Source organism: Cryptotermes secundus, unplaced genomic scaffold, assembly GCF_002891405.2.
Source record: "Cryptotermes secundus unplaced genomic scaffold, Csec_1.0 scaffold136, whole genome shotgun sequence".
Lineage (NCBI taxonomy): Eukaryota > Metazoa > Arthropoda > Insecta > Blattodea > Kalotermitidae > Cryptotermes > Cryptotermes secundus.
The window spans coordinates 243147-266289 of NW_019718618.1; the positions used below are offsets into that span (position 1 = coordinate 243147).

The 23143-nt window shown below is 34.1% G+C and overlaps 1 protein-coding gene across 2 annotated transcripts in view; it reads right to left on the reverse strand.

Annotated features, from left to right (window-relative positions):
- The window catches only part of LOC111861709 (teneurin-a), a 461404-nt gene that overhangs the window by 30230 nt on the left and 408031 nt on the right, over nucleotides 1-23143 (reverse strand). For both annotated transcript variants that reach the window (XM_033750434.1, XM_023846500.2), the window contains 4 exons: nucleotides 21318-21344; nucleotides 7195-7314; nucleotides 5577-5761; nucleotides 1736-1783 (listed from right to left, as the gene is read on the reverse strand). In XM_033750434.1, coding sequence (XP_033606325.1) covers nucleotides 1736-1783; nucleotides 5577-5761; nucleotides 7195-7314; nucleotides 21318-21344 — 380 coding nt within the window. The remainder of the gene's footprint in view (nucleotides 1-1735; nucleotides 1784-5576; nucleotides 5762-7194; nucleotides 7315-21317; nucleotides 21345-23143) is intronic.

Here is a 23143-nt window from a genome sequence, read left to right on the forward strand (position 1 = left end):
CGTGTGCTTGCAGGCTGTGTTAGGCGAAGAACTTGTGTTGCGTTGGTGTGTCCTAACAATTTTCATCAGTTGATCTTCTGTTCCTTCCATATATTCTGCTAGGTTTGTGGTTTCTGCCACGTAAGCCACCACTATCTGTATCAGGCCTCGTCCTCCCTCTTTTCTAGGAACATACAGACGGTCTATATCTGCTCTTGGGTGATGCTGTCCGTAGGTAGTTAACATTTTTCTTGTTTTCCTGTCCAATTTTTGTATTATTATTATTATTATTATTATTATTAATACTATACTATACTACTAAACTATCAGAAATTTGCTTGGGGGTAAATGTAGTTGCAAACAAAAAACCCACAACCCCTCTGCAGATTACCTTCAAATGACACAGACATAAATATCATTAAAGCCTGTTCTTTCCTCTGAACATTGATATGTAACATTCGATGCCACCTACTGACAGAAATGCTCTACAAACTGATAAACATCAAGCTGTATACATTGATAAAATGAGGACAGAGCATAATTTAACTAACATAGAGATTACATGAATGTGCAGTTTATCATACACTTTATTCAATTTAAATTATTTTAGACAATGAAGCAATTCATGAGACAAAGGAATATAAAATGTTGTTGAATACATTGAGACATAACACATGTACACACACAGTTATGATACAATAACCAGAAGTCTTACCAGATTTAGGTAACACAGTGTACACAAATAAACACTGTTGTTTGCAGGTGACAAAATATGAAGCAGGAATCAACAGGACAAATTACATAACCCTGCATTTTAATCACATCAGAATCTGAGAATGTCTGAATGTAAGCCAAGAGTGTTAACTGATATACGGGCACTGTGAAGTTCTATAAAGAATTTTGTAAGATCAAAAGTAATAAGTGATAATCATATTAAAGATCTGAGTGATGCAATAGTTACATGATTAAGATTGTGATATTTATACATATCACAAAGAGATACTTGTGAATTTGCATGTGTTCAAATACTTATGTAATGTCATTCATTCATTCATTCATTTATTTATAGTTCCAAAAAATCCAGAGAGGCATCTGCCTCAGATATAGAACAAGTCAACAATAACAGAATGCTTAGAAATAAAAGAAAAAGTAATAATATAATAACAAAGTATTACAAAGATATGATAACTCCTGTCCTGAAATGTGGACAGAATTCATAAGGAAGGAATGAGTACTGCAATGAAAATATTCTCCTTAAATAATATCAGGACCACTAACAAATATCAATTTACATATTCCTTGAACAGACAAAAGGTAAATACAGAAGTTCGTTGAAACAGATCTAAATGACAAAGGAATCTTGGATACATGATGAAAAGAAGAACTGATCAGTGCAGCTGTAATATGAATGAATGAATGAATGAATGAATGGTCAACATTTCCTATGTGTTCCAATTTAGTAGTAGTAGTGGTGGTGGTCGTTGTAGTAATAGCAGTAGAAGGAGAACAAGAAGAAGACGAAGAATAATAAAATTTCATGAATATATGAATTTGGGATAAATGAAGACTGTTCACCTTCAAGCTGATTGTCTTAGCCCAAGATAAAGGGACCCTAACATCCACTGAACACAGGACTGAATGGTTTCTTAGAAATACAACAAAATAAATAACAGACGCCCACATATGTGAGTATCTAATTTTGCACAAACGCTCATGTAATAAACAGTGCATCAACATTTAGTGCTTCTGACCTCACCTCTGAAGAATCTTGGAAGCTCCCACTGGTTAGTGCTTCTTGAATAGACTGTTCAAAGTACAGAACATAAAAAAATATATTTATTATAAGAAACATGCATACAGAAAAAAACAAACAAACTAAATTTGTGGAATCACTGCAGTTCCTCACATCTGAATGTATGCTACCAGTTATCAGCAACTACAGTGACAGCATCAGGAATAACTAACTATAACAAAATTTCAAAGAAAAATTAATGTACAAGACAATATATATTATAATTTCTCATGTAATTAGAGGCTGTGAAGTGTTTAAAAATTTCTGATACAGATAAAATATTCCACCATGTTCTCCTGTCTTATACAAAAACCTGAATACTTTTGACACTACACAACGCTCAGTAAACTCTACCTTGACTTATTTACTTATTTTATTTTATGTGATGTCTTATTCTTCTCCAGCAGATTAGCAAACAGTCAGAACTGTTTAAACATGTTAAATGTCTACATTTATATCTCAAGAATTTAATGCAAAGGGCTTTATAATACAGATCCAAAATATATTTAGCTGATCCAATGTTACATATTGCCTGCACCACTACTTCCCACATTATTATGAATAATCTACAGGTGATCCACATTGTTCTCTTTCTTTCTAGTAAATAAACTTGATCAAAACGTTTCAATTAATATCATGCATTTCTGTCTTAAATTTTAAAAGAAATGTAAAGTTGTTTTAGTATTCATAAATTATAAAATTAGGATGGTGGAAGCAGTCACACCCTTAAATCTATTTGCAGCAAGGCTCATGGGAGACAATAATTAGATACATAATCCTGATGTAAACACATTTTCTTGAAAGTCAATATGGCAACACTGGTCCATAAGGGGAATATGTCAGATGTTACCATTGAGTTACCAGTGGAAAATTGCTGTTTACAAATGTGGTCATGCAGGAACAGAAACCCGACAAGTGAAAACACTGACAGAACTGTATCCTTTCTCTTTTCAATATTGAAGCATGTGTGGAAGCATAGTTTCTGAACGTGTCTACCTGCTTCCTAAATTAATGCCTTAATTAATGCTGAGAAATTTTGTGCCGTTTACACTACATAATGCACACCGCTTATTCTGAAAAAAGATTACAGACCCTATTGAGTGGAGAAGAGGATATACAAGTATTATGTTCCTGAACGTTTAGTGACTGGAGGTGCACTTCTAGCTAGACCATTCAACACTAAGAATTATGTGGTGACATAAGACATTTGGAAGCTGTTTTTGTTGATAGACAATAAGAAGAAGAATAAGAAGAAGAAGAAAAAATGGGGAAGAAACTGAGTATGTTGTGGTGGGAGTTAACATAGCTTGAGCATGAATTTAGTTAATTTTTTATTATATTACAGAAGGATGGGAAAAGAAGTCCAAGAAAATGGATGAAAATTTGACTGGTATAGTAAATAATAAAACTGTGTGGGAACATCCCACATATCATGCTATTTCTATAGTGCTCACTTTTTCACCATCATGCGTGCTAACCAATCAAATTTCTTCCAAAGTCCGCTTTTATAAAGTGCTTGCTGCTAGCCCGCATCCACATCATTATGCACGCTAGCCAGTCAGCGCTCAGCAAATTTTCGCTCCGCCATCACACTTGGTATAAAAAGGAGCAGCTCCAACCCGGCTCCATCAGTCAACGATCAGTCAACGATCAGTCTACGATCAGTCAACATCAGCCAGCACACTTCATCGCCAGCGCTTGGTCTTCGGAGGCATTGGCACTTCGCTGCGCCTCGGCTGTCTGGCGGTCACACCCCCGACTCACTGAGCAACTCGGCCGCCTCGATTCGCCGGTAGTCATGCCTGACACACTGGGCAACTGGCATAGCTACCACCTCTCCACTCCTGCGACCGCGCTCGGCCAGCGAACCTTTTTCCAGCAACCCCTACCATCTTCCCCACTGCGATCAAGCAACTTCCAGCAACTGCCGCACTGCTATCAAGCGACCTCCAGCAACAGCCGCACTGTGGCCAGTCAACATCCACTGCAACCAACATCCCTTCCTACCGGTGCACGCCGTGCTACCTCACCGGTCAAGCATCTCAGCAACCAATGGTCCTTTTCAGGACCTACAAAACTGTTCCGAAGAAGTGGGTTGTCACTGAAGTAATGACAAGACGAAAGCCCCACAACTGTGTCTAAAACATTTTTGAGGGTACATCACTGACAGGTGGTGATGCAGATCATTACATCATAATAAGAGGTGTTTACAGATTTTATTTTCAACATAGGATGGGAACCAGAATTACCATACAAGAGAACTATTTGAACAAACGAGATTTCCATGAGGTTGCCTAAGCAAGGTGTGACATGCTTCAGAAAGAGAATAAAAGAGCAATATTTTAAGAAATATTCATCAATATGGACTGCAGACAAAAACAGAATATGTGGCAAAGAGCTTGAGCAAAAACAGAACACACAAACCACCCAAAAAGATGTTCCACATTGAAAAATAGTGACTTGTTCTTCAAATGTATGCAGGCATAAATACAATTCTAAACTCTTGTCATTAATGTTCGGTATTCAAATCACTTTTGGACGAATGTAAGAAAACTGACAAAAAATGTAAGACAATTCTTTTGTAAACAGTAGAGTTTAAACCAAAAAGAACAGGAGAACTTTGGGAATAAAATGAGTAAGTGAAGTTAGAACTGACTTACAGAATTACTGGGTTTCTGGACTTTTTCCATTGTCCGGAATTCTAGGTAATAGAGGACACTCTAGGCCAGGCATGTCAAACTCATACAGAGGGCCACTTCAGCCCTATAAATAATAGTCCAGGGCCGCACTTCAAAACAGAAATACACGTTAGATTTTGATACGAGGAAATTTAATTATATTTATTATTTAGGAATAATTTCAATATAAATACATAAAGTCACATATCTTACAGTTTAAAAAGCAAGAGAATGCCATTTTTGACAAGTATCAAACAACTTTTCAATATGTAAAAAGAGAGATTACACAAGAAATTCTGTTAGAAATAGCAAAACATTGAATTTCCTGCAGCCTTCTAATTTATGTCTGCAAGAGACTTCTTGTCTTCTGGTCTGTTGGAAAATTGCCTTTACAAAAAATATTTCTACTAAAATTTTAATATTGATTTTAATATCAATTAGCTCTAAAAGTTGAGGGGCCGCACTTTGTGGCTATGGGGGCCACATGTTTGACACGGCTGCTCTAGGTAATAGGGGACACGACATTTTTGAAACTGGATTTGTTTCCATATTCAGGTGAGAAAGGAAGACACTTACTCAGTTGGGCCCCTTAGAGAGAGCTAATCTCAACCCTTTCTAACTGGCCCAACTGAGTAGGTGTCTTCCTTTATCACCTGAAGACGAGAACATATCCAGTTTCGGAAACATCGTGTCCTCTATTATCTAGAATTCTGGATGATGGAAAAAATCCAAAAACCCAGTAATTCTGTGTGTCATTCACCACCTCAGAACCCTTTAAATTCGACTAGAACTGACTTCATTGACCATACCATGAAATCAAGAACTATTTGCATCATTATACAGTGAATCTACAGGGAATGGTGAATGTTCTTGTTGAAGATTGTGGATTAATCTATTCATGCATTTGTACTGAAAATATCTGTGAATTAAGCAAATTAATTCGTCAAATAGACATAATCACAGCACATTTCAGTGAAATTGCTTGTTTTAAGAAAATAATAAATAAAAGGGAACATATTTTATTAGATTTGACATAATTTGACAATCTTTGTCATCTCATTTTTCAATCTCAAAGAAAAGAAAAGTCATGCATTATTTCTTAAGAGGATTCTGAAATGTAACATTACCATATGGAAGGCTGTTTCCCCCAGCATCACGATAGATGTCAGTATCATCACTAAGTTGCATAGCTACAGGCGGAAGAACCACAATCTGATTCCATGGGACAAACACTGTACGGGTTAAGGGAAGAAATGGACTGCGCTGAAACTGCAAAGTTACCGCTCCACCGCCATTCACCAACACATCAAACCTGAACACATTAAATGTCATGCTATAAAGATGGTACTGAGATAAGCACAATATGGCTATAATGACTGAAAGTGTTTATTTAAAAACCCTTTTTACAGTTTGTGAAAATATTTTTCTTCATTTGATACTTCCACATACTTATGTATCTTTAAATAGCCTTGTGTGTAGTCACTGTGTATTCTAGGTTTCTCTTGTGTGAGAACTCCATTGGGTCTGTACATATGTTTTGTATTTTTATGACATATTCCACATCCTACAGTCATTTTGACTAACTTTGGATCCATGGAATGCAATGCAATGTAATGTAATGTGGGCCATCTAGAGAGCAAACACCTACACCTGTCTCTGTCTTTCCCAAGCTCCCTTCTCCTCAATTTCCCTCCCTCTTTCCGCACGACATCTTACCCATAATCATGTTCCCATCTTGATCAGGTCTTCCTCTATGGTATTTTCATGTTCAGAATATTCATTTATATAAATACAGCAAATATAATTACTAGGTAACAGATGATGTAGACTGTAATTTCTGTGTTACTGACAATGTCAGTTAAAATCTTTAAGAACTACTGTTAATGCTGGGTGGTATTTTGTCCATTGACACAACAACGAAATAGACTGGATATGATTTTAATAGAATCAATTATCAATCAGTTCTACTTGTCTATTACACTACATGTTTCAGTCCATGGAAAAGAAACAGTCTGTTAAAGGTGCATAAATAGTTTTCCTTGTGTCCATTCGCCATACCATAAAGTTACAGACAGAGTGGAGGTAACCTCTATGTAATCTTAACCTCAGTACTGAATGGAGGTGAGTGGTCTGCAGCATTCTGGCGATTTCACTCTTCCCTCCAAAAGTCTGACACCAGCGTCAACAATGCGGGCGAGAGGGATATAAGTAAGAAAGTGCCCATTAACATGTAGAGCAGTGCTTCCCAACTGCCGGGCCGTGGCCAGGTACCGGACACTGGCATAAATTATACCGGGCCACATGGTCACAAAAGCTGAGAACCACTGCTGCAGTACTGCCACCACAGAAACCCATAAGCTTCAACACAAGCCCTCAGGAAGCTGCGACAGGCTCCACAAGCTGATAGTGGATATCAATACATTCAAAATGATGAAAATCTTCAGATAGATTAGAAATTTAATACAGACGGAACCTCCAAATCGTTGCTGTATATCAAACTATGTGATATTTTATTCCAGAAATTTATACTCTTCACGTTCACTGCTGCAACAACCTGAAGTATTGAATTGTTTGAGTGTCTGACTCAGTCACTGATAACGAAAACTGGGAAAGTTTTAGGGCTGTCAAAAGTTCATGAGGATAAAGCTGGAGCCTCTGTAAGCAAGTTGGATCACATCCAGTCACATTTTCCATGATTTCAAACAAGGTGTTTAGATAACATAAACATCCTGAGGCAGAACTTACCATCCTCCTGCTCGAGTGAGCGTGAAGCCGAACCTTGAATCTCTGTCCACACTCACACGGATGCCAACAATACCAAGCCCCTGTGGGGTCACCACCTGTCCTCTCATGACTGACACTCGGCTACAGAGAGAGAAACAACAGACATATCCTTATAGAGAAGGTAAAGGAAGATGGAATCATGGAATAACTGGTTACAGAGAGACATGGGGTACACATATCATTAAATTCAAATATATGACCACTGAAAAATTTCCTGGCACTGTTTTTTACACACAACATACTAATTCAAAGTAGAGACATTTAAACTGAAAATTATTCGTTGGTGTTCTCAGTGCACCCTAATGAAAAGACATGTTATTTATAGAATAATGTTAATTTTTAATTGCATGGATAGACTTTCATGATTCTTCATTAACTGAAAACAAAATGAAACTTTAATTTTTCTCACTACCATGTATTTCAACATATTTATCACTATAGAGAATTGTAACCAGGAAATTCTCCAGTTCCTGAATATAAACCGTTGGTTTTTGAAGCTTTTGTTTATAACATGTTCACTTGTGAGAAGTAGTAAAGAGGAGAAGTGACTGCATGAACAATAAGTACTGTTTCAGATTCAAAAACAAGTTAAGTAAATGCAAATGAAAAATAAATTCATGATATGTATGCAGTGTCTGTCTTTTAGTGCACTCAATTTCACCTGCCACTTCACAACATGTTTCGGCACTATAGTGCCATCATCAGGTGCTCCATTTACTAGTTTTTAGTATATATATATATATATTATAATTGATGAACATTTTTAAATACTTTTTAAATCTTACAATGATGTAATGGCAAGCAATGAAATAGACTGACGTAAATAGAGCACCTGATGATGGCACTGTAGTGCCGAAACATGTTGTGAAGTAACAAGTAAAATTGAGTGCACTAAAAGACGGACATTGCTTACATATCATGGACGAAGATCAGTGCAACAGGACGCTAAAATACAATATTAATTTTTCTTCTAACATATTTATCTACAGATTTCTTTTCTTCGCTTTCTTCCTTATTTTCCTTTCCCTGATTTTTCTTTCTATACTTCTTAAAAATCTCATTTCTGCTGCTGTTTGTCTGCTAACAACTGCCTCTATACAAGGCCANAAATCCAGATCTTAAAACATATTTAATTATATCAACATAAACGGTAAATTTGTTATAAATTTTATTGCTAGATTTCTGAAGCCAAAGAATTTGAAACTGTACATTATTCGTTATTAGCACATTTTGTGATTCTTTCAACTACTAGTTCTACTTTGTCCTTTTCTTCTCCCTAGTAAAGCTTATGTAAAAGACTGATTAAACAACTACTGGTGTCTGAGCTGTAACATATTTCTATAAACAAGATTATATGTATGATATCCATTATGGCAAATATTTAAAAATGAATGTATTTACTTATTCTTGAAAATACAATATTGCCAAAAACCAGTGATAACCAAATTATTTTAAAATTAACAACTGGTGTCATAAAATATGATAAGTCTTCAAAAACCAACCATATTCTGACAGTAAATCCAGGCTTTAAGATCTCTTTGTTCATTGAATTTTACATGTTTTATCTTTATTTTTCTTAACAATGAATGGAATCAGCTTGTAGTAATATGATCCTGTAATCAGGCATCCTACCATGCAAATGATAAATATTATTACATCTGACAATATTTCATGCATACGAAAATATTAAATATGTGACTAATAAAATATAACAAAATCATCTTGTTGACAGGTTATCTTGCTGTGCTTGTGTGTCCTTCGTAAGTATGCACCATTACTTTCTGATGAATATTCTAAAATGTGTTCAGATGACATTTCACAGGGAAGTGAATTAAGATGTCATTGAATTCTTGATTAATCAAAGAGGCAGGTGTTTTTAAGTTTCCTCTAGATTTCCTTGGCATTAGGTCCACGTGATTTCAAATTTTAAGAATTGTATTACAAAGAAAAGGTAAAAGGTGTAGGTAAATTTGTCCTTGTGTATAATTAATCAAGCACCATGCCATGGAGAAGTATGAGGGAGTGTAGGTATAATGCCACCATTCTTGACTTCAGCAGTAGATGGAGGTGAGTGGCGAGCATCAGGCCATGGCCTCTTTACTCCAGCAGAAAGAGCCCCTGGTGCCCATAGCCGGTCTTGATACTGCAGAGAAGAGAAAAATCTATTTCCCCCACCAGGTATCGAACCCTGGCCATGAAATGCAATAAAAATCTATTAACAAATTTTAAGTAACCTAAATGGAACACTGTAATTTGCATGTTACAGTTCAGAATAATTACTTCCATAATTTAACAGCTTCACATTTCAATGAAGGCTATTTTTTATATAGCCCCTGTATTTGCAAAAACGAAAAAAATACCATCACAATTACATTTTAAATAATCAAAATAAAACAAAGCACTTTTTGGATTTGATGTCTCATGGGGTTGTAATGCCAGTCAGTTTGGAGACAGCCTGATCTTTATGAAGAATATATAAGCTCCATTTTTAGGGCTGAACATAATGCTACTCATATGTAAGAAACCAGCAAAAGCTGGATTAACTTGACTTACTTTTCGACCCTAAAGATGGGGGCAACATGTTCCTCTGAAACATCAGGTTCTTTCGAAACTACATGGCTCTATGTAAGATTTGAGGCTTTCACGGCGGTGACTATGAAGAAAGCAGTCTTCTGGGATTTGGCACCGTGTATATGTGGTGTTAACCGACGTTTCGGAGGAACGTATCGCCCCCATCTTCAGGGTAGAAGAAAAGTATAAGAATAAGACTGTACTCTTCAAAATACTTGTTATTCTTGGTATTTTCCATCTCCCTTGTATCATCTGGTGCATTATCTGATCAAGTGGTTAGCACTTCTGTTTGTGTGGATGTGTAAATAGGTTACTTTACAATCCTTTAAGTATCCAGACTATATAGCATTAATTGGAAGGATAAATGATGAAATGGAAAGGATCTGGAAGGAACCAGTCATGGTACAATTGATGTACTATATTGGTAACTGCCTGGAGAAACCGAAGAAAATTCTGTCAGAATAGCTGGTATCCTGCATGAGATTCAAACTCAGCATATCCTGAATCCTGAATTATCGCTATAGAAACCTGCTCAACTTCACACTTGTAGTCATAAAGACATTGTTCACAATCCAGTTATTATGAATGATGTGTTCTATGGTTTTCCTTAGTCCCTCCAAATAAATATTGGAATAGGGCCTCAAATTGGGCCATGTCTGCTTCCATCCACATCTTTTTGAAATTATTATTCCATAATTATTCTGTCTTTCAATGTGATACTGACAGCATCATTACGTAATTCATGAATAACAAGTTCACGTCTGGTCTCATCTCACTCTGTGTGCTATATTTCTTCTCTGACTTACCTGACATACATTCACCTTATAAGAATTTTCCTTTCTATATACATTTCAAGCACTTCAAACAAGATACTATTCAGTACTTTACACTGACACTTTATGCTTGTAGTTGCTTTAGTGAAGCCATCCTTTTGCACGGAAAAATTTAAGTTTTTAGATTTCTGGTATGCTGACATAAAGCTTTTCTTTATTTAAAATTTCTGGATGTGTTGTAACAAGACTTACTGTGAAAATTTCATGAATTTATCTGATGGGAAACTCACATGCATTACAAAAGACATCATTGCTATAAGTGCCTCAATGTTTATCATTGGATATTCCTACAGATAGAACATGTGAAAGCATTTCTCAGACTCTGAGATGCAAATCTGTGTGCTATGTATGTAATTGCTATGGAGGATTATGTGTCTCAGTGTGTCAGGTTCATTATCTGTTATGTTAATGTTGTCACTGCTTATGCTTTTTTAAAACTGATTTTGTGGTTGCTGAGGTTTAATGTGTTATTCTATAAAAAGAAAGTATATGTACATATTTCTTTGAGGGTTACATTATGATGCTGTCAGTACATAGTCTATGATAGGAGTAGCAGGATCATAAATGGAAAAGTCTACAGTGTTACTGCTATAGAAGCCTTTTCAGTACCTAAGAATGGATGTTGGCTGCAAAATTTAGGGACACAACTAAGGAAACTTTATAAGAGCATGACTTCTAGCTTGCTGACTGAGATTTGGGGTATGTGGTTTGCGGTTTATGAAATTACAGTTTCTCAGACTATACAGTGTCAAAGTGAAGAATGGCTGGTGAATAAATAATTAAAAAGGATTTTGAAGGCAGTACTCATCAAGGTATTATCCTCATATTTGCCTGAAGAGTCTAAGGAAAGGTGAGATGTGAGCTCATTCTGAATATATGCCTAGATGGTATGATGAGACAGAGGCAAGAAACAATTAAGAGAGATGAATTGGCATCTGCCATAAAGCTGACTAAGGTTGTCAGAGAACTGTCATGCCAAGGAGTAATAATATTTCATATCAGAGATGATCAACATTTACTTTTATCACCTGCTAAGAATTTATAAAGGATAAATTTACCAAAACCGTGAATCCTATACATGTATGCAAGAACAGAGCAAGATAAAGTACTCAAGACATTTAAAGAGTGTTGTGTAGTTATCCAAACATTGGGGAAACTGGTAACAAACTGACAGAATTATATCCATGTTCAACATGTTATCATTATATCTTTAGAGTATTTGTTTAATCATATATTAATGGAGGTAAATTCACATACTAAATACTGTTTCATAACTTGGATAATTCATTACCTAAAAAATTTAAAGATATATTCAGGTGTATACAGAAAACTTTAACAGTCATCTGGGTGACAGTTGGATGCTAATAGAAAGACATATTTTTTAATCTACAGAATAAAATTTGTAATATGATAATAGTAATTATATTATTTCTTGTTTCCCAGAGATCTTGAAGCCATAGAAATACTGTCAATGTAGTCTTTTTAAGTATTCTTATGGAACAAGGTAACTACTAATAAACAGATTTTTAAGAAAAATATACACATTGAAACACACACATATATATATATAAAGTTTGAAAATGTAATATGAACACAATACTGATTTTAAAAAGTATCATGGGACAGGCACCAATTGTTCAGTTCAAGAAGCAATTAGGGAGAGACATTACTAGCATAAGAGCCATTGAAAATTCAGCAGAAGTCCCATCATTTTTTACACAAGCATTGTACTATTAACTTCTCTTACTTTCTCCATTATTCCCTTGCAGTCCTACATGTCACTGAATGATACATAACACCTGATGTTTAGCGTCATCCCCTACATAGTCAATTGCAAACTCTCATTTATATAGTACACTACACTTCACATGTCCACATCAAAATATTATCAGTACTCACAGAATAGAAAAGATACACTGAAACAAAAAACTGCTTGCTCATTCATGACCTACTGCACAACTCATGTTCGTTCAATTTATTAACACTCCACAACACACTGTTATGGTAATCCAAAATTGTGTAATGATAATGACAGATCTCACACTTAAAACCTTTCTATAGTAGGAAATTTCAAAAAGATGGCTAAACATATGAGGGAAGAACAACGTTCTCTTAAATAATTACACCTATGGCTGATACAATTTACATTTAGAGCTCACATTATATTAATTCATAAGAAAAGGTAGAAATGATAATGTAAGTTTTTCTGTGCATAGATATTATAATTACCTACAAATAAAGATATCCTGTATAAATTCATAATAATGTAACAAAACAGTTAACTGATAAACATTCTCCTTGAGATTAATAAAATATCTGAATCACTCAATATCTTCAGGGCCTATCTACAGATCAGCTCTAGATATCATGTAATTCTATCATTCGGTTACAGAAAATTAGCCTACTTCAGCAAAGAGCAATTGTGATAAGACATCAACTGCTGGCATGTTGGCAATGGAAACTTAAGAAAAATGTGCTCAGTTGCTTCGCTGTTTTTGTCTGTCTCCAGAAAAACTATACAGATTTTCACAAAATTTGATATTACATGGATACTGGAGAGTTCTCTAAATTCTGTTGACACATTCCAATTTCGTTTGAAATCAACTGACAAAAATGGACACTGTATAAAGGCCTATGTGCATGAATGTGACTTTCAGTATCAAAGCAAATCAATTTCAAACAAGAGTTCTAAGGAAAATTTAGCATACATTTTATGTCCACTACTATTTTTCTCTAAGTCTTATATTATTTTAGATAAACGAAAAGTATTTTATGCTTTGTTATCTAAAAATTCAAATACTGATGGGCTGATTTTTATCAGGTTTTATGTTTCATGTTCTTGCTCTTCCTCCTACCAGATTTACGTCATTTAAAAGACAGCATCAAAAGTTATCATACTGAAATTGAAAATACAGAGGCAATAACAGAGTAAATTTATCATAATTGTTAGATTATGCATGCATTTCATAACTTGTTAAACTACTACTGACATTAATATTTATGTTATTGCAAGATGGAGTACATTTTGATACACTAAAGGTCACACAGCAATTCCATTTCTCAGCTGATTTGCAACAAAGCAAATAGATAATGTCCTGGGATGGACACATGATTTAAATGAAGAATTCTGGTTAAAAGAGATTGAGAAAGTGAAGTTTTTCATAAATATAAAGCACTTTTGAATTCAAATCAGACTCAAATAATGTTTTAATAATGTTTTTTACTCCTCAGTCAAAACACAAAACTCTGAAGCAAGGACCACTATTAAAAAGAGTTCAGATTAGTACAAGTATGTCTCAAATCAAGTAATGACAACTGCCTTAAAATTTCATATAGAAACAATTAATTGAAATGTTTCCATTTCATGATTTATAAAGAGAATATATACCGAAGAACATAAATTGTTACAGCTGAATTATGCCATGCACGAAGTAAGATGTAATTGTTCCATGTTCTGAATGTCCGTATAGAAAACACAGACGGTTTGGCTCTTGCCACAGAAGGTAGTTCATTCTCACTAAAGCAGACAGAAGGTTCATATAGAGAAAGACTATAGATTTTGTAAGGAACAATCAGGTGATCTGTTCCAGGAATGCCCTATCAGCTCTCCCATATTTCTTTTAGAACCTAAATATTTAACTAGTGAAATCTAAAAGGTAGTTCTTTTCTTAATGTTTTTCAGGAAGGTGATTCAATGTCCGAATATCCTGAATCTTATTCCACATCCAGGCATATTCTGAGGGGTTTCTTGAAAACAGTGTCTCAATTCACCAGAAAAAGAGTATCTGCTAGAAACCTTCAATATCAATAACAAATCTCCAATGACATGAGAATATATTTATACCATGGAGCAGTGTTCTCACTACTATTCCTTGTTCTGTTTCTTTTAATTCTCATTTATCTATTTTGGATCAATATGAAATATATGTTATATCTTAAACATTTAATCATGAACTGAAGAATTCAACATCACAATTCTTGCAATTCACTGTTCTGTTTAAAGTAAGTTTGTCCATGTGCCTAATTAAGCACCACAACATGACGACGTATGGGGAATAGAAGTAACTTCAGTAATTGATGGAGGTGAGTGGCTGACATCAAACCCTGGCCAATTTACTACTGTGGAAAAGGCCCTCAATGGCCACTGGATAGAAGGCAGGTTGGGCCTCAGAGCCAGTCCGGAAACTGTGCCCTACTTGGACTGGAGCCTTAATTCCTAAGTCCTTCAGCATATAGCCTAGTCACTATAACTCAGCTATCCTACCTCCTGCTGTCTTATCATAGTGAGAATACAGCCATGCAGTAGAATTAGGAATCATATTCTAGCTTACAGAGTCAAATGCATAATTTTCATGTATGTAATGACAACTGAGTGAAAACCTCAAGTCAGATAGGCTGCTGGTTATCAGCAAGTGGCTACTGATCTGTATGACATGATTTGATAATAGGACTTCAGCCTTTAATCCCCATCTTAAATATCTCTAATATATTCTTTATTTGCAATTGAGTCTTCTCAGGGAATCAGCCATGTGAAGGTGGAGTTAGTAGCCGACATCCACTCCATCACGCATGAGAGAGAAGAGGTCGTCACATAAGGTTTTGGTGGGAAAACCACAAGGAAAGAGACCATTTGGATGACCTAGATGTAGGCAAGAGGATAATATTAAAAAGGATCTCAGAGAAACAGAAAGGGGTAGTATTAACTGGATTCATCTGGCTCAGAATAGGTATCAGGACCAGGCTCTTGTGAACATGGTAATGAATCTTTTGCTTTTGTGAAATATTGGGAAATTTCTGAGCAGCTGAGTGACTGGCAGTTTAATCAAGAAGAACTTGGCTAAATGGAGTTAATTAATTTGCTAATCAGTATCCATTCCATCAGCAGGGGTTTATGCGGTGAGTGACGTGGATATGTTGCATTTACAACCAAAGATTATGTTCTCTGAGCTATGCATTCTGTTCCCACAGTAGCCTCCCTGGTGCAGGAAACCAAGCAGCCGCATCACTCATCACATCAATGCCTGATCATGGAAATGGAGATAGTTTCCAAAACACTGACTGCTGCCTCCATGTTTATATGAGGACCTAGCCAGAAAGAAAACTTAATTGCATTTAATCGCAATGAAAACTTAAAATAAATTGCATAATTATATATTACATAGAGTCCAAAGTAAACCTTGTAATCCTGTACTGCGTAATTATGTATTTAATATATGACTCTAATTATGAATGTCATACAAATTAAACTAAATATCAATACTTAACTTGTAAATTTTACTATTCCTTACATCTTGATATCAATCATGAGTGGGCAGATCTGTTTTTTGATAAGGGATAGAATGATGAGAATATGGGGCTAAAACTTATCCTAACATTGTGTTAGGTGACTTTTCCAAAGTCAAATCTCAAAAATATAATTATTTAACTAATTATTATAGTATTGTCCATGCTTCATCTTTTACATTCAAACCAATTTTTCATCACATCTTCTATTATTCTGTGGTTACCATAAACCACTTCCTTCATTTCTTGTCCTACACACACAACAACAACATTTTTCATCACCTCCCTTCCTGAACACTTAACCTCCAAAGATTTTCTAATTGCCCTTTTCACTAACCATGTAGTCATTCCCCATTGGATAGCGCCCTGCTCCTCAGTTCCATCAGTCAAACCTTCACTGCTACCACTCACTGTCCACTTCCATATCTAGTTCTCTGAACCATTGAAAATTTCTCAAGGTTCACACTGGTTTGAGTTTTGCATATCGCTTTCAAACTTCTGTATGTATATAATTATATAAGAAAATAACGTTGGCAATGAGCAAAAGTCATACAGATCTTTAAAATGCAGAAGTTGGCAATATTGGACAAGGTGAAGCCCAACACAGAAAATATACGAGGCTTAAACTTAGCGAAGGTCATATTACCGTTCAAGTGATTAAACTGCCGTCGTAGCGTGAGCTACCAAGGGTAGGGCATGATCTGCTGTACTGGGCCTGGACTGACCGAAGCCTTGTATATATTGTATATACATAAGCACATATATATATTATAACACATAATAAGATGTAAACTGTAAGTATTATATAAATATTGACAACTGACTTGTTACTGCTGACTGTGACTCTGACAAGGGACAGACTGTCCTCACATCAGAGAAGGCCCCTCACACTGACAAAACTGTACCTGTCTAACAGTAATTGGTATCTGGTCATGAGCCCCACATGCTCGACATCATGACAGACTGACTGACTGACTGACTGACTGTCGGTTGCAACATGACTGTGACTGTGACTCCAGATCTACTCTGACACATGACAGGCTCATCCTCTCATCACGGAGGGGGCACAGCATCAACAAATCTGTAGCTGTCAATCAGTAATTATAACCAAGACAGACTGACTGAATGACGGACCATTGGTTATAACAAGACTTTGATTTTCCAGATCTACATAACAGCTTTCTAACTTCCATTAACACTGAAGATGGCAACTGCAATACTTGTGATAGAGACTGAAAAACTTTAACACTCTATGTGGCTCATTTTTGAAAGATGAAGACACACGTTAACTTTGGGCGTTGCAAATATGAACTCATGAATGTTATGCTTGATGTAATGTTGTTGTTATCTGACATGTCCAATTGTAATTTCTACAGCTATGGATGAAATAAATGAATTGAATTGAATTGAATCTTTTATGTGAAAAGAGTATAAGACAACATGACTCTGTGTTGGATGTTTGATCTTCAGAAGCATAATTTATTTAATACACACTTCTTTAAAATTAATTCCCAAAAATAACCTGAAATTAAGCCAGTCATATATATATACACGGCAGTGCCTCCATAAGAATATTTTTATTTAATTCTAATTTTATCTCAAGAGTATGATATTTATTGTACATGCAGAAAACTTATTATATTACACGATGAGCATTATATAAACATACTACAGAATTCTGTAAACAATTCTTAGTGTAAAAAGTAATTCATCATGAATAAGAGACACAGTATTCTGAAATAAAAGAGTTAAAATGTGGGTCAAAATTTCTAAAGAGAATGCTATAATTTTGTAATAAATATCATTATTGGTGCCTATCCCAAGCAAAGAGAAAGTTTTTGACATGCTGAATTACTGTGGCAAAAACTGTGTTACATAAAGCAAGAAATCTGCAAAATAAATACTAATTAGGTGCTCTGCAGTGCAAAATGTTTATGGGAAGTTAATAAATGAATCTTATAATGCATTACTTTAGCAATAATATTTTGATAACACTCCTTAATTTTATAACATTTTTAAAATAAACTTTTGCTTATAAGAGGAGTAACTGAAGGGGACCACAAATTCTAACCTAAAGTAGTGGGTATGTTCAGTTGGTTATAAATTTAGTAACATAAAATACAAATATGACATGAACAGAACAATTTCTTTTTTCAAAATATGTGGTTGAGTCAATTGTTAATCACATTTTTTGAGATAATAAAGATTAAGTTGAGATTTTGTGTCTGTATAACCATCATCACCACACAAAGAAAACTGCACTTTTTCCAAACAATAATTCCTCCAACTTACTATGAAAAGAAACTTCATTCTGTATGATGAGAAGCTGTCAGTACAAAAAAAAATCTGAAACATTTTGTAAAAGTGAAACTCTATGAAGTCTTGACTTAACAAGACACCAACATATATATAAAATACTGATAATGGTTAAAACTTTTTATCAAAAGGGATATTTTTTAAGAATGCTCTTCTTATAGGACAGACATTTACACATTTAAAACCTTAACATGTGCTTCAATTACTCCTCGAAATACAGCATGAAAATTGGTAACTATTGCGTTTTTAAAGGGAATAACAAATGACCAAGCATTATCATAAAACTACTGTGAAAATAAATAAATAACACACTTAAGAGACATCAATATTTAAGTATATAGAAAAAAGTGACTTATTACAAATGCAATAAGGAAAGTACTAGTTTTTGTTTAAAATACTGAATGTTGTGAGAGGTGGGATGAAATGGAAAGGTAAAGGCAACGTTAGAATGGGTCAAAAAATGGCAGCACTGGTAGGGCAGGGACAGGAAAGGAAGGGTTAGGAAAAGGATTAATGACAGGTTTGGGACAGGAGTCTGGGTATGACAGAGTAACAATGATAGACGCAGACAAAGGCCAGGGAAAAATTCAAGATGGCTACACTTGCCAAAAACAGGTTAAAACTGTCAAATTTCTTGAATTTGTGGTTTCAATGTTTTTTTTTTCTTTTTACAAATAAAAAATGACAATACAAAAAATTAACAAAAAACACACACAACACGTTACAAAGAACTTGGACTGACAAAACAGTGCAACGAACGACACACTAACACAGAGATGGTTCATTGATTGTTCAGAATTAAAACAAAGAACATGAAGACAAAGAAAGAGACAACAAAAATAGTAGTATTTTAAAGAAAAATAAGACTTATAATTCATATATAAATGGTTTACACACAATATGAGGCAATCACCAGTCTGGGCCACATGTGACTAATTCACATTTATAACTAGAGAAGAATGAAACTCTCCTTTGCAATATAAAAATGGAGCAAAAGTACAAATTGTTCTCAATCATAATTCCAAATTACTCAAGTCTGAAAAGTTTTATGTAAGTGGACATAAGAGGATGGGATAACTACTATGACTTTCATTTTGCCAAAATCAAATTGAAATCTTTACCGAAATAGTATTAAAAAGAATATTTATTCATGTCTTATTAATTTTCCACATGAATTAAAAGAAGTCATGTCCTGAAAACAATGTAGAAATGCTGAGAGAATGATTACAAATCAGTTACATCACTCAAGATGTCAGAATTAATCTGAATAGCCTTCATTAACCATTGAATCAGAGGGTAAACTTAACACAGTAGAAAACAAATCTGTCTTTGAATTATGTAAGTACCAGTAACAGAATAAAGAGGTTGTTTCCAATTTATGTGAATGTAAGTGATGATGTATTTTACTCTGAGAGTTCAGTTACAATACATTAAAATATGTATCAATGTTGTCCCCAGAGTCTGAAAACCTCTAACTTTGTAACTGTTTATTTACATGATTATGTATAATATATATGATTCAGTATGTAGTAAGATTATGTTAAGTCTTTTATAATTTGAACAAGACTGTAGTATGTGGTGGAAATTAATTAGACAATATAATATTAAATCTGAAGTTCTGAGAGGCTGAGTTATTATTTAATTTAAATATAAACAGTTTCTATAACAATATTCTCACTAACAACGTTACAAAGATCATAAATTTTTAGAAGGAATCTGTTCTTTACATTATGTAGAGAAAAGACAGAGAATGCCTGAAATGATATGATCCTAAATTTTATCTGCTGTCTAGCAGAATTTTTGCAAAATTTAGGCACTCTTATTGGGCAATTTTGACTTTCACATTAATTCATTTATAGTTTCATTAAAATAATATTGTATTTCTGCATAATGCACCCAGTGATATGCCTTATACTGTGTAGTTATTACGACAGAATTTCTAGTTTTGAAAAGAAGATAAATTTCTTTTTATATGATTAATTTTACTGAAAAATTGCCCAGATTCCAAGAAAGACGATTTTTAAAGAAATCAATAGAGCTGACTTAACAGCATTTATTAAATTTATTCTGTGTAATAAATAAACCACTGTATATACAAAGCCTATAAGACACACATTCAAGTATACTTTTAATTCAGTGGAGAATGTATGAAGAACTGTCAGCACTCTGTAATTCTTCTACATATTTTATAAAACACTTGTTGATCTAAGATTCCCAAAGTGGTGGCTATACTGAGTACTATCAGCTGTGTTTAACACTATGTAGACCAGTAGAAGTCCACAGATGATTCAGAGGAACATCAATGGACTTCTATCAAACTACACAGTGTTAGATCCCAGAATACAGTACTCTTCAGAAAACACTTTTCTCCGAGATGAAAATAATATGTAAAGATATGGAACTGCACTTCAGTAATAATTTTTACAGTACTCTTCAGAAAACACTTTTCTCCGAGATGAAAATAATATGTAAAGATATGGAACTGCAGTTCAGTAATAATTTTTGGATATGCTAATATAATTTCAGAAAAAAAAAATATAAAACATTATTTTGAGTTCATAATTTTGTACTACACAGGCATAAATTTTGAAAGTTCATGATAATTTCTACAAAGAAACGAAAAAAGTTTGATTTTAAGAACAAAAGACTTCCTTGAATGTGTGTAAGAGAAATAAGAATGAATGGATTAATAATTGCATTAAACCCAGAGCTGTTAAGAGAAGCAACAAAAGAAAGTAATCAGCTGTCCTTATAAGCTACTTCAGAAAATGTTTCCATCTTCCAAATAAGCTTAAGGACACATGTTTTCTTTCGGCTTCCTACCAGCAACCTGTGGTGATGCTTATCCATTCAACACCATGGACTCTCCATTAACAGGTTACCCATTTGGGTCTTTTGTACAGCAAACAAAAAGAAAACAAACAAAAAGACAGAGTTTTTATCAAGGATTTATGTGAATAGTATACTTTAATAGACAAAAATTAAAAATCATATAACTTTTTTTGTTAATTTTCTGAATATTTTTTGTATTTCTGACAGTAAATAAGTATTAACATGACATTATGTCTGGGGCCAACTTACCGCGGAGTAAACGAGTTCCAGAACTGACTACAATGCGGGGGAAGTAATGAGAAGAAGAGGACGTTACGAACCACGCAAGAAAGCAAAAAATTATGAATTACGAATTATGAGATACGTGAAAAATAAAATAAAACTCTTCCAGCATATGGTAGCACAAAGCATTCATGAAGAGAGTCTGCCAGGGGCAACAAAGTTACTGAAACCCAAATATGCTACCTTGAGATATTTTAACATAATTCACAGACATTAGTATGTGCTTGTGCTTCCTTGAAATTAAACCAGAGATATCATTTTATATTTTTTACTATATGTACATACATTTAGTACTGTAGCATGCGTTCATATAAAAATAAGCAAAAGTTTCATACCAAAAATGTGGTATGTTCTTGACAAAATTTATAATGATGTATTCAGAAAAGGTCTCAGAATATTTCTTAGCCTTTATTGTCTGAGAACAGAGGATTTAGATCTCCCTCTTATCATGACACTGGTGATTGGATTTTAACTTAGTGATAATGGAATTTACATTGTGAACAGCATAAAGCTAGGCTGGTTTGAGCCACGAATGCACCACAATAGTAGTGCGACACGCAGACAATAAAGGTTAATATAGTACATGTGTCAGATCTTACGTCAATCTGTATGTTGAGTGAATGATAAAATTTGTTTTGTGTTTATTATATATTTTACTTTCTTCATGAATACTTGACTAAGGCTGGTATTTTAACAAACAGAAGAATCACAAGAGGCACACTCACACACACATACACACACACACGTCACACATGTAAAAAGTATTGCAAAATAGCAACAGACACACAAATACACAAAACAGACATACACAAAAACACAGACTTTTTAAAAATTATAATGGTATAACTACATGACAGACACAAGTGTGATTTTCAGTAGATTTCTTGATAAGAAAATTAAAAGGAAGAATTCACAAACAAACAATGATTTGGACAAGTACACAAAAATTACTACACACATGTTCTATAGAGAGGCAGAATATGAGCTTTTCTATGTACAGAAATTTCCCGTTCTGTATATTCCAAATTTATTTCCCTTGGTGATTATGCACATTAAAGGAACACGCCAGAAGAGTAACAGAAATTATTTAGAATAAAATGGATTATAATAAAAAACTGTAACTTGTGTCTACCATATAAAGTTCTTATAACTATTCTGAAGTTATATATTTCTTTTCTACATCTTGCATTTGACATTACTTTGAAAGTTTAACTTTTTACTAGTTTTGTTCTGCATGAACTTTAATTTAAACTTCAACTTCTTTCATGTATTTCAAGTATCATTAACTGAAACCATTTTTTAAAGAAATATTTTTAACAGATAAAAGGAAGAAATATAAATGAAAATTCTATCAAAAGTTTTGCTTCCCTCTGAAAGAATAAAATCTTTTAAGTAACAAAAAGCCACAGAAAAAAAAAACAGAGTGAAACACAAAAGGCAATGCAATGAAATTATGAAATAATGTATTAGAAATTTCAGAACAGAACTGGGAAGTGGCTTTCTTTCTTAATTCACATTATGATATGCTTACTCAGCTTCACTGGCCTGCAGGATTTCACTAAAATCATTTAACTGATGTGAATCAATAACGAGAGAAAATTGCCGGAAAAAAAAAATAGTATGCAGATTGTCAAAAGTGAGGGTAACACGTTTTAAGGAAATAAGTTTACATTTTTGAAAAGAAGTATCACACCAACAATTTAAATTTTGACAAGAGCATTATGTTTGCAGTAAAAAAAATATATTCAGAACTGCATAAACTGTTCTATAATCAATATTTCATTATAACTATA